This window comes from Palaemon carinicauda, chromosome 41 (assembly GCF_036898095.1).
Source record: "Palaemon carinicauda isolate YSFRI2023 chromosome 41, ASM3689809v2, whole genome shotgun sequence".
Lineage (NCBI taxonomy): Eukaryota > Metazoa > Arthropoda > Malacostraca > Decapoda > Palaemonidae > Palaemon > Palaemon carinicauda.
The window spans coordinates 43,284,936-43,297,435 of NC_090765.1; the positions used below are offsets into that span (position 1 = coordinate 43,284,936).

Consider the following 12,500-nt stretch of genomic DNA (forward strand, 5'->3'; position numbering starts at 1 on the left):
AAGAAGAGCTTTTGCAGAATCTTCTCGAGCAAATCGGAGAAACTACCCAGGAAGAGGGTGAATTTCTTCCAGCTGAAGGAGTGTTCCAAGAAGAGCTGGAAGATGGTGAATTTCTTCCAGCTGAAGGAGTGTTCCAGGAAGAGCTGGAAGATGAAAATTATCTTCCTGAAGGAGTGTTCCAGGAAGAGCTGGAAGATGAAAATTATCTTCCTGCTGGAGTGCTCCAGGATGAACTGGAAGAGGAAATCGATCTTCCAGCTGAAGGAATGTTCCAAGAAGAGCTGGAAGATGGTGAATTTCTTCCAGCTGAAGGAGTGTTCCAAGAAGAGCTGGAAGATGGTGAATTTCTTCCAGCTGAAGAAACTTTCCAGGATGAACTGGAAGATGAAAATTATCTTCCTGCTGGAGTGCTCCAGGATGAACTGGAAGAGGAAATCGATCTTCCAGCTGAAGGAATGTTCCAAGAAGAGCTGGAAGATGGTGAATTTCTTCCAGCTGAAGGAGTGTTCCAAGAAGAGCTGGAAGATGGTGAATTTCTTCCAGCTGAAGAAACTTTCCAGGATGAACTGGAAGATAAAATTGATCTTCCTGCTGGAGTGCTCCAGGATGAACTGGAAGAGGAAATCGATCTTCCAGCTGAAGGAATGTTCCAAGAAGAGCTGGAAGATGGTGAATTTCTTCCAGCTCAAGGAATGTTCCAAGAAGAGCTGGAAGATGGTGAATTTCTTCCAGCTGAAGGAGTGTTCCAAGAAGAGCTGGAAGATGGTGAATTTCTTCCAGCTGAAGAAACTTTCCAGGATGAACTGGAAGATGAAATTAATCTTCCTGCTGAAGAAAAGGACCAGGATGAACTGGAAGAGGAAATTGATCTTTCAGCTGAAGGAGTGTTCCAAGAAGAGCTGGAAGATGGTGAATTTCTTCCAGGTGGAGAAACTTTCCAGGATGAAATGGAAGAGGAAATCGATCTTCCAGCTGAAAGTGTGTTCCAAGATGAACTGGAAGAGGAAATCGAACTTCCAACTGAAGGAGTGTTCCAAGAAGAGCTGGAAGATGGTGAATTTCTTCCAGTTGAAGAAACTTTCCAGGATGAACTGGAAGAGGAAATCGATCTTCCTGCTGAAGAAGAGGTCCAGGATGAACTGGAAGAGGAAATCGATCTTCCAGTGGAAGAACTGCTAAGTGAGCCGGGTCTTCCTCAAAGAGGAGAAGAAGAGGATGTAGAGGAAGAGAAGGAGGAGAAGGAAGAAGAAAAAGTTCTTGCTCTTGAAGAACATCGGTCTGAAGACGATTCAAAGGCAGAGAGAAGTGATAAAAAACTCTCAAAGAAAAAGAGGAGAAGAAGAAAGCTCTCAAAGAAAGAGACCAGTAATGGTGAAGTCTCTAAGGAAGAGACCAGTAATGGTGAAGTGTCTAAGGAAGAGACCAGTAATGGTGAAGTGTCTAAGGAAGAGACCAGTAATGGTGAAGTGTCTAAGGAAGAGACCAGTAATGGTGAAGTGTCTAAGGAAGAGAGCAGTAATGGTGAAGTGTCTAAGGAAGAGACCAGTAATGGTGAAGTGTCTAAGGAAGAGAGCAGTAATGGTGAAGTGTCTAAGGAAGAGACCAGTAATGGAGATGTCTCTAAGGAAGAGATGAATAACAGAGAGCTATCAAAGAAAGAGAGAAATAATGGAAAGCTCTCAAATAAAAAGAGGAATAAAAAGCTCTCAAAGAGAGAGTGGAAGAAAAGAGAGCTCTCGAAGGCAGAAAGAAAAAATAGCAATCTCTCAAAGGAGCAGAGCAGTAATGAAGAGTTCTCAGAGGAAGAGGAGAGATTGGATTCTGAGGATATATATGAAGTTCCTGTTCATAATTACTACAGTGTGTTGTCCGGTAAAGAGGATATGGACAGAAGTCCTTTGAAGAAGTCGTCCCAAAAATTAGAAAGGAAGACGGAAAATAAGAAGAAAAGAGGAAGAAGAGGAAGACGTAATAGAAACAGTAAAAAAAATTAAAAGCCCCCCCCCCAAAAAAAAACTAAAAAAAATAGTGCTAAAAAAATCTAAAAAAAAATACAAAATGGAAAATTAAAAAAAAAAGTGGATTTTTTTGTGAAAAAATAGTTTAAGTTCACTATTTGGAATGAAAATAAAATTCAGGGTGCTTAGGATAACTGCCCACCTGGATGGATTTGTTGCTAAACCCCTCAGCTTAAATGGTGCTTGGACTAACTGAAAAGGGTGGCTCTGCAGAGGGAAGAAAACTAGCTGATTCTAGTATGCTATGTACCTTGATGGGGTGTACAGGACCTTTGTCAAGTGTACAATGGTCGGATATCTAGATCTATTCTTCTGGTTACTAACCTTCGGGTGGTTCTGGGGGAATAATCTAGAAGACCGGCTTTGCAGAGGGATGAAGCTGGGATTCTTCTAGTATGCAGACTAGTTCTTGGAGGTTGGGCCAAAACCATTTTGCTGGGGAAAGAAGCTGCATCATCTTTTTGAAGTTGGCATTTATGGTTTGGTGAACAGCAGCATCAAAAAAATATTTAGAAAATAGCAGCAGTAAAAGAAGCTGCTAGCAGCAGTAGCAGCAGTAGCAACAGTGGAGCAGTAGTATTATTTAGCAGCACAGGGGCAGCAACCCGATTGACTTCTGCTGTACTTGGCTAGCTGGAGTGAGGGAAGTTGGCCGAGACCTATTTCGGTATAAAGGGGCTACCTCTGGCGTGGCGTAAAAACCCGTAAGTTCAAAGCCCAGAACACTGAAATATGTTTTAATATGCTTCTCTCCTTCATTCAGTTAACAACACAATATGGCATCGATTAATTTCCGGTATTTAGGATCAACAGCCACAGAGTATGGTGATCTGGGGGCAGAAACAAACCACAGAACACAAGCGGGATGGAAGAATTGGAAAAAACTGCGCGGAGCACTATGCGACAGGAGAACAGGGGTCAAGCCGAAAGGCAAAGCACACAGGACAGCAACTGTTGCGAGACCGGCAACGATGCATGGAACGGAGACGCGGGCAACAAAGACGACAGAAGAGAAGAAGATGGATGTGGCAGAGATGAGAACGCTGAGATGGATGTGCGGGGCAACAAGAAGAGACAAGACACGGAATGAGGTAACTAGGGGCACCACAGGAGCTAGAAAACTATCAGATGAGATCCAAGAAAGTAGACAGAGGTGGCACGGTCATGCCACGAGAAGAGATGAACAGCACACTGGGAGGAGAGCAATGGAAATGTTGGCACAGGGAACGAGAAGGAGAGGGAGACCAAAGCAAAGATGGGTGGACTGCACCAAGGATGACCCTCGATCAAAGGGACCAACCGGTGATGAGGTGCGGGACAGAGGCAGATGGAGAAAGCCGACCAGAAACACCGACCCCATATAGAAGTGGGAAAAGATGCAGACAAAGAAGAAGAAGAAGGTGCTTGGACTAACTGAAAAGGCTGGCTCTGCAATGGGAAGAAAACTGGCTGATTCTAGTATGCTATGTACCTTGATGGGGTGTACAGGACCTTGTCAAGTGTACAAATGGTCGGATATCTAGATCTATTCTTTCGGATACCAACCTTCGGGTGGTTCTGGGGGAATAATCTAGAAGACCGGCTCTGCAGAGGGATAAAGCTGGGATTCTTCTAGTATGCAGACTAGTTCTTGGAGGTTGGGCCAAAACCATTTTGCTGGGGAAAGAAGCTGCATCATCTTTTTCTTCTTCTTCCCTGTCCACACCCCCTCCCACTTCTATGCAGGGCCGACGCTCCCGGTCAGCTCACTCCACCCACCTCCGTCCCACACCTCATCACCGGCCAATCCCCTTGATCGAAGGTCACCCCCGACATAGTCCAACCACCCTCGCCCCGGCCTCCCTCCCCCTCTCGCTCCCCACACCTCCACTTCCACCACTCTCCCCCCAACACACTGCTCATCTCCCCCCACGACACGACCACACTACCCCCGCCCACTCTCCTGGATCTCATCTGATAGCTCTCCAACTCCTGTGGTACCCCCAACCACCCCACTCCGCATCTCATCTCCCCCCGCCACCCCACACATCCACCCCAACACTCTCATCCCCGCCACATCCATCCTCTTCTCCTCTGTCGTCCCCACCGCCCACGTCTCCGCTCCACACACCACCGCCTGTCCCACAACAGCCACCGTCCTGTGCACTTCACCCCTCAACCCAACCCCCATTCTCCTGTCGCACAGCACCCCACGCACCCCTCTCCAACTCCCCCATCCCGCCCGCACTCCGCGGTCCACCTCCGCCCCCAGATCACCATCCTCCGCAACTGTTGATCCCAAATACCTGAAATTTTCAACTCTTTTCAATCTCTCTTCTTGTAAACTAACTTCCCCATTCTCGCCATTTTTCAATCTCAAATACTCTGTCTTTTTCCTTCTGATCTTCAATCCCCTAGGTTTCAAATGGTTTCTCTCCTTCATTTAGTCAACTACACAGTATGGCATTGATTATTATAAATGGTGCTTGGACTAACTGAAAAGGGTGGCTCTGCAGAGGGAAGGAACCTGGCTGATTCTGGTATGCCATGTACCTTGATGGCATACCAGCTGAAGGAATGTTCCAAGAAGAGCTGGAAGATGGTGAATTTCTTCCAGCTGAAGGAGTGTTCCAAGAAGAGCTGGAAGATGGTGAATTTCTTCCAGCTGAAGGAGTGTTCCAGGAAGAGCTGGAAGATGAAAATTATCTTCCTGCTGGAGTGCTCCAGGATGAACTGGAAGAGGAAATCGATCTTCCAGCTGAAGGAATGTTCCAAGAAGAGCTGGAAGATGGTGAATTTCTTCCAGCTGAAGGAGTGTTCCAAGAAGAGCTGGAAGATGGTGAATTTCTTCCAGCTGAAGAAACTTTCCAGGATGAACTGGAAGATAAAATTGATCTTCCTGCTGGAGTGCTCCAGGATGAACTGGAAGAGGAAATCGATCTTCCAGCTGAAGGAATGTTCCAAGAAGAGCTGGAAGATGGTGAATTTCTTCCAGCTCAAGGAATGTTCCAAGAAGAGCTGGAAGATGGTGAATTTCTTCCAGCTGAAGGAGTGTTCCAAGAAGAGCTGGAAGATGGTGAATTTCTTCCAGCTGAAGAAACTTTCCAGGATGAACTGGAAGATGAAATTAATCTTCCTGCTGAAGAAAAGGACCAGGATGAACTGGAAGAGGAAATTGATCTTTCAGCTGAAGGAGTGTTCCAAGAAGAGCTGGAAGATGGTGAATTTTTTCCAGGTGGAGAAACTTTCCAGGATGAAATGGAAGAGGAAATCGATCTTCCAGCTGAAAGTGTGTTCCAAGATGAACTGGAAGAGGAAATCGAACTTCCAACTGAAGGAGTGTTCCAAGAAGAGCTGGAAGATGGTGAATTTCTTCCAGTTGAAGAAACTTTCCAGGATGAACTGGAAGAGGAAATCGATCTTCCTGCTGAAGAAGAGGTCCAGGATGAACTGGAAGAGGAAATCGATCTTCCAGTGGAAGAACTGCTAAGTGAGCCGGGTCTTCCTCAAAGAGGAGAAGAAGAGGATGTAGAGGAAGAGAAGGAGGAGAAGGAAGAAGAAGAAAAAGTTCTTGCTCTTGAAGAACATCGGTCTGAAGACGATTCAAAGGCAGAGAGAAGTGATAAAAAACTCTCAAAGAAAAAGAGGAGAAGAAGAAAGCTCTCAAAGAAAGAGACCAGTAATGGTGAAGTCTCTAAGGAAGAGACCAGTAATGGTGAAGTGTCTAAGGAAGAGACCAGTAATGGTGAAGTGTCTAAGGAAGAGACCAGTAATGGTGAAGTGTCTAAGGAAGAGACCAGTAATGGTGAAGTGTCTAAGGAAGAGAGCAGTAATGGTGAAGTGTCTAAGGAAGAGACCAGTAATGGTGAAGTGTCTAAGGAAGAGAGCAGTAATGGTGAAGTGTCTAAGGAAGAGACCAGTAATGGAGATGTCTCTAAGGAAGAGATGAATAACAGAGAGCTATCAAAGAAAGAGAGAAATAATGGAAAGCTCTCAAATAAAAAGAGGAATAAAAAGCTCTCAAAGAGAGAGTGGAAGAAAAGAGAGCTCTCGAAGGCAGAAAGAAAAAATAGCAATCTCTCAAAGGAGCAGAGCAGTAATGAAGAGTTCTCAGAGGAAGAGGAGAGATTGGATTCTGAGGATATATATGAAGTTCCTGTTCATAATTACTACAGTGTGTTGTCCGGTAAAGAGGATATGGACAGAAGTCCTTTGAAGAAGTCGTCCCAAAAATTAGAAAGGAAGACGGAAAATAAGAAGAAAAGAGGAAGAAGAGGAAGACGTAATAGAAACAGTAAAAAAAATTAAAAGCCCCCCCCCCAAAAAAAAAAAAAAACTAAAAAAAATAGTGCTAAAAAAATCTAAAAAAAAAATACAAAATGGAAAATTAAAAAAAAAAGTGGATTTTTTTGTGAAAAAAATAGTTTAAGTTCACTATTTGGAATGAAAATAAAATTCAGGGTGCTTAGGATAACTGCCCACCTGGATGGATTTGTTGCTAAACCCCTCAGCTTAAATGGTGCTTGGACTAACTGAAAAGGGTGGCTCTGCAGAGGGAAGAAAACTAGCTGATTCTAGTATGCTATGTACCTTGATGGGGTGTACAGGACCTTTGTCAAGTGTACAATGGTCGGATATCTAGATCTATTCTTCTGGTTACTAACCTTCGGGTGGTTCTGGGGGAATAATCTAGAAGACCGGCTTTGCAGAGGGATGAAGCTGGGATTCTTCTAGTATGCAGACTAGTTCTTGGAGGTTGGGCCAAAACCATTTTGCTGGGGAAAGAAGCTGCATCATCTTTTTGAAGTTGGCATTTATGGTTTGGTGAACAGCAGCATCAAAAAAATATTTAGAAAATAGCAGCAGTAAAAGAAGCTGCTAGCAGCAGTAGCAGCAGTAGCAACAGTGGAGCAGTAGTATTATTTAGCAGCACAGGGGCAGCAACCCGATTGACTTCTGCTGTACTTGGCTAGCTGGAGTGAGGGAAGTTGGCCGAGACCTATTTCGGTATAAAGGGGCTACCTCTGGCGTGGCGTAAAAACCCGTAAGTTCAAAGCCCAGAACACTGAAATATGTTTTAATATGCTTCTCTCCTTCATTCAGTTAACAACACAATATGGCATCGATTAATTTCCGGTATTTAGGATCAACAGCCACAGAGTATGGTGATCTGGGGGCAGAAACAAACCACAGAACACAAGCGGGATGGAAGAATTGGAAAAAACTGCGCGGAGCACTATGCGACAGGAGAACAGGGGTCAAGCCGAAAGGCAAAGCACACAGGACAGCAACTGTTGCGAGACCGGCAACGATGCATGGAACGGAGACGCGGGCAACAAAGACGACAGAAGAGAAGAAGATGGATGTGGCAGAGATGAGAACGCTGAGATGGATGTGCGGGGCAACAAGAAGAGACAAGACACGGAATGAGGTAACTAGGGGCACCACAGGAGCTAGAAAACTATCAGATGAGATCCAAGAAAGTAGACAGAGGTGGCACGGTCATGCCACGAGAAGAGATGAACAGCACACTGGGAGGAGAGCAATGGAAATGTTGGCACAGGGAACGAGAAGGAGAGGGAGACCAAAGCAAAGATGGGTGGACTGCACCAAGGATGACCCTCGATCAAAGGGACCAACCGGTGATGAGGTGCGGGACAGAGGCAGATGGAGAAAGCCGACCAGAAACACCGACCCCATATAGAAGTGGGAAAAGATGCAGACAAAGAAGAAGAAGAAGGTGCTTGGACTAACTGAAAAGGCTGGCTCTGCAATGGGAAGAAAACTGGCTGATTCTAGTATGCTATGTACCTTGATGGGGTGTACAGGACCTTGTCAAGTGTACAAATGGTCGGATATCTAGATCTATTCTTTCGGATACCAACCTTCGGGTGGTTCTGGGGGAATAATCTAGAAGACCGGCTCTGCAGAGGGATGAAGCTGGGATTCTTCTAGTATGCAGACTAGTTCTTGGAGGTTGGGCCAAAACCATTTTGCTGGGGAAAGAAGCTGCATCATCTTTTTCTTCTTCTTCCCTGTCCACACCCCCTCCCACTTCTATGCAGGGCCGACGCTCCCGGTCAGCTCACTCCACCCACCTCCGTCCCACACCTCATCACCGGCCAATCCCCTTGATCGAAGGTCACCCCCGACATAGTCCAACCACCCTCGCCCCGGCCTCCCTCCCCCTCTCGCTCCCCACACCTCCACTTCCACCACTCTCCCCCCAACACACTGCTCATCTCCCCCCACGACACGACCACACTACCCCCGCCCACTCTCCTGGATCTCATCTGATAGCTCTCCAACTCCTGTGGTACCCCCAACCACCCCACTCCGCATCTCATCTCCCCCCGCCACCCCACACATCCACCCCAACACTCTCATCCCCGCCACATCCATCCTCTTCTCCTCTGTCGTCCCCACCGCCCACGTCTCCGCTCCACACACCACCGCCTGTCCCACAACAGCCACCGTCCTGTGCACTTCACCCCTCAACCCAACCCCCATTCTCCTGTCGCACAGCACCCCACGCACCCCTCTCCAACTCCCCCATCCCGCCCGCACTCCGCGGTCCACCTCCGCCCCCAGATCACCATCCTCCGCAACTGTTGATCCCAAATACCTGAAATTTTCAACTCTTTTCAATCTCTCTTCTTGTAAACTAACTTCCCCATTCTCGCCATTTTTCAATCTCAAATACTCTGTCTTTTTCCTTCTGATCTTCAATCCCCTAGGTTTCAAATGGTTTCTCTCCTTCATTTAGTCAACTACACAGTATGGCATTGATTATTATAAATGGTGCTTGGACTAACTGAAAAGGGTGGCTCTGCAGAGGGAAGGAACCTGGCTGATTCTGGTATGCCATGTACCTTGATGGGGTGCACAGGGCCTTTGTCAAGTGTACTACATGGTCGGATATCTAGATCTATTCTTTCGGATACCAATCTTGGGGTGGTTCTGGGGGAATAATCTAGAAGATCGGCTCTACAGAGGGATGAAGCTGGGATTCTTCTAGTAAGTAGACTAGTTCTTGGAGGTTGGGCCAAAACCATATTGCTGGGGAAAGCTGCTGCATCATCTTTTTGAAGGTGGTATTTATAGTCAGGTGAACAGCAGCAGCAGCAAAAAGATTTAGAAAATAGCAGCAGTAACAGAAGCTGCCAGCAACAGTAGCAGCAGCAGCCGCAGAGGAGCAGTAGCATTATTTAGCAGCACTGGAGCAGCAGCACCATTGACTACTGCTGTACTTGTCAAGCTGGAGTGAGGGAAGTTACCCGAGACCTATTTTGGTTAAAAGGAGCTACCTCTGGCTGCGGCGTAAAAACCCATAAGTTCAAAGCCCAGAACACTGAAATAGGTTTCAAATAGCTTCCCTTCTCCATCAATTATCATAAGATATTCTACTGATGAAATTTGAATTGTTATGATGAAAAAAGGGAGGAAGGGAGGGTCGTGGGAACCAAGCCTGCAAAAATGGAAGTGGGCTAAACCCACCTGATAAGCCCTTTGGTCTGGGCGAAACCCTCAGGTGCATCACTTTGGTAGTATTAGTGGTAATGGTATGTATGAATGAAATAAATTCTTAATACATTGATGTCTAGATTCTCTTACTGACCTCGGGATCAAAACCCAAGGCAAAACCACTCAAAGACAATAGCAAATGACTTGCGTGGATTTGAACTCTGGTCCAGGATGCTTGTATGACAGTGACAATACTATTTAGCCACTGTCATAAAAGCATCCTGGACCAGAATTCGAATCCAAGCTAGTCAGATGCTAGTGTCTTTGAGTGGTTTCGCCTTCGGCTCTGATCCCGAGGTCGGTAAGAGAATCCAGACATTAATGTACAAAAACATATGGCTTATTTGAATACATATATATATATATATATATATATATATATATATATATATATATATATATATATATATATATATATATATATATACACTGTGTGTATATATATATGTATATATATATATATATATATATATATATATATATATATATATATATATATATATATATATACTGTATATATATACATACATATATATATATATATATATATATATATATATATATATATATATATATATATATATATATATATATTAAAGATGTAATCTTCCTTCAGCAAAAAGATAGCAATATATGGTAGTCCACATAAGGAAAATTAAAAGATAATGTGTATATGTAGAAATGCTCAACAGTTTCGTCCACCACTGGACCTTTCTTAGAGCATTTATTATGAAAACGCTCTAAGAAGAGGTCCAGTGGCGAACGAAACTGTAGAGCATTTCTACATCTACACATTATCTTTTTATTTTACTTATGTGGACTAAGTTATATATATATATATATATATATATATATATATATACATATATATACATATATATATATATATATATATATATATATATATATATATATATATATATATATAAATGCTTTTGGGACACAGCTTCTCTCTTATGTAATTTTCGTTGAAGGCAATTGCCTTAGTGGTGTCAATGTGTTTCCTACAGGAATCCTCAATTTCCTCAGCTTCTTTAAGTTTTAAGGCATAAGCCTTCAGTTTTAAAAACGATGATTATTAATTTTCTTCATATTTTATTCACTACAACACTGTTTCGACCAAACTATGTCTTTATCAATTGATTATTGATTAAAATTAGTTTACAGTTCCTTTTGTATATGAGGTTCTACAAAGATAAAAGGAATTGTAAATAGTTTGATCAATAATCCCTTTATAAAGACATAGTTTTGTCCAAACAGTCCTGTAGTGATAGAATAAATGAAGAAAAATAGTCACAGTTTCTTTGACCAAAGGCTCACTCCTGCGAATCTGAAGAAGCTGAGGAAATACGAGGATTCCTGTAGGAGACACGTTGACGCCACTAAGGCAATCGCCTTCAATGAAAATTGCATTAGAGTGAAGCTGTGTTCTGCAGTGGACTAGCAATGGCTGACGATGATGACACATACACATACACACACACACTCACACACACACATATATATATATATATATATATGTATATATATATATATGTATATATATATATATGTATATATATATATACGTATATATATATATATATATATATATATATATATATATATATATGTATATATATATATATATATATATATATATATAATATATATATATGACAATAGGTGAACATTAAGAATAACAGAATGGGTCCCTAGAGACTGTAAAAGAAGTAGGGGAAGAGAGAGAAAACGATGAATTGACGAACTAAGAAAGTTTGAGGGTGTGAATTGGCACAGAAATACCATAAACAGACGCAAGTGGAAAGCCATTTCTGAGGCCTTTGTTCTGGAGTGGACTATTAACGGCAGATGATGATGATGATGATGATATATATATATATATATATATATATATATATATATATATATATATATATATATATATATATATATATATATATATCATTTTCAGCCATTTTTAGTCCACAGCAGAACAAAGGCCTCAGACATGATCTTCCACTTGCGTCTGTTTATGGTATTTTTGCGCCAGTCCATACTGGCAAACTTTCATAGTTCGTCGATTCATCGTCTTCTCTTCCTGTCCCTGCTTCTTTTACAATCTCTAGGGACCCATTATGTTATTCTTAATGTCCACCTATTGTCATATATATATATATATATATATATATATATATATATATATATATATATATATATATATATATATATATATATATATATATATACATGTGTATATAAAAGGCAACCTTTTATAGCCTACAGCAGGACAAAGTCCTCTGACATATCCTTATTCATATATGGGATATGGCTAGTTATCACCACACTGGCCACTACGGACTGGCGATGGTGGGAGAATTTAACCTGGTCATTCACATCAAATCAACCTAGTATGGGTGGCCTTGACTAGTACGCATTTGCTGATCATGGCGATACGCAAACCCTTTCACCCTGTTAAGGTCTCCCCACTCAGAAAGGGATCCCTTGATAAGACCTGGTCTAAAGGACTGACATCATCCTTCTTCTGTAAATCGACAAATGAAATCATTTATGGCAGAATTGGAAAAGGCGATGGTATCATCAGAAACAAAATCGACTGGATGAATACACAGAGGAAGTGGCAGCACAAGTAACAAAATCTATCAGAAAGATCAACACTGACCCAGGTGAATGTGACGGAAGGTGTGGGAAAAGTAGATTTTGAGAGAATCCTGATTATTATTATTATTATTATTATTATTATTATTATTATTATTATTATTATTAACTAGTTGGAAAAGCAGAATGCTATCAACCAAAAGGCTCCAACAGGTAAAAATTGCCCAGTGAGGAAAGGAATCGAGGATATAAATAAGCTAGTGGGGAAGTAATAAACGATTAAAATATAGTAATTTAAGAACAGTAACAACATTAAAATTAATCTTTCATTTATAACCAATGAAAAACACTTGATAAAGAGAAATAAAATAGAACAGTGTG

The 12,500-nt window shown here is 42.3% G+C and overlaps 4 protein-coding genes across 4 annotated transcripts; all 4 read left to right on the top strand.

The window, feature by feature from the left end:
- The first annotated feature begins 1,631 nt into the window (after window positions 1-1,631).
- LOC137632405 (uncharacterized) lies at window positions 1,632-1,994 on the top strand. Its single transcript, XM_068364338.1, has one exon. It carries the CDS (start codon window positions 1,632-1,634, stop codon window positions 1,992-1,994), a length of 363 nt encoding a protein of 120 aa, XP_068220439.1.
- An 800-nt stretch (window positions 1,995-2,794) lies between these two features.
- LOC137632406 (uncharacterized) lies at window positions 2,795-3,382 on the top strand. Its single transcript, XM_068364339.1, has one exon. The coding sequence runs from the start codon at window positions 2,795-2,797 to the stop codon at window positions 3,380-3,382; it is 588 nt and encodes a 195-aa protein (XP_068220440.1).
- A 2,560-nt stretch (window positions 3,383-5,942) lies between these two features.
- LOC137632408 (uncharacterized) lies at window positions 5,943-6,305 on the top strand. The gene has a single exon (XM_068364340.1). It carries the CDS (start codon window positions 5,943-5,945, stop codon window positions 6,303-6,305), a length of 363 nt encoding a protein of 120 aa, XP_068220441.1.
- An 808-nt stretch (window positions 6,306-7,113) lies between these two features.
- Window positions 7,114-7,701, top strand: LOC137632409 (uncharacterized). The gene has a single exon (XM_068364341.1). The coding sequence runs from the start codon at window positions 7,114-7,116 to the stop codon at window positions 7,699-7,701; it is 588 nt and encodes a 195-aa protein (XP_068220442.1).
- The last annotated feature ends 4,799 nt before the right edge of the window (window positions 7,702-12,500 follow it).

Bases quoted from the DNA above. Each gene is read 5' to 3' on its own strand.
- LOC137632405 (XM_068364338.1), top strand. From the start codon at position 1,632: ATGAATAACAGAGAGCTATCAAAGAAAGAGAGAAATAATGGAAAGCTC.
- LOC137632406 (XM_068364339.1), top strand. From the start codon at position 2,795: ATGGCATCGATTAATTTCCGGTATTTAGGATCAACAGCCACAGAGTAT.
- LOC137632408 (XM_068364340.1), top strand. From the start codon at position 5,943: ATGAATAACAGAGAGCTATCAAAGAAAGAGAGAAATAATGGAAAGCTC.
- LOC137632409 (XM_068364341.1), top strand. From the start codon at position 7,114: ATGGCATCGATTAATTTCCGGTATTTAGGATCAACAGCCACAGAGTAT.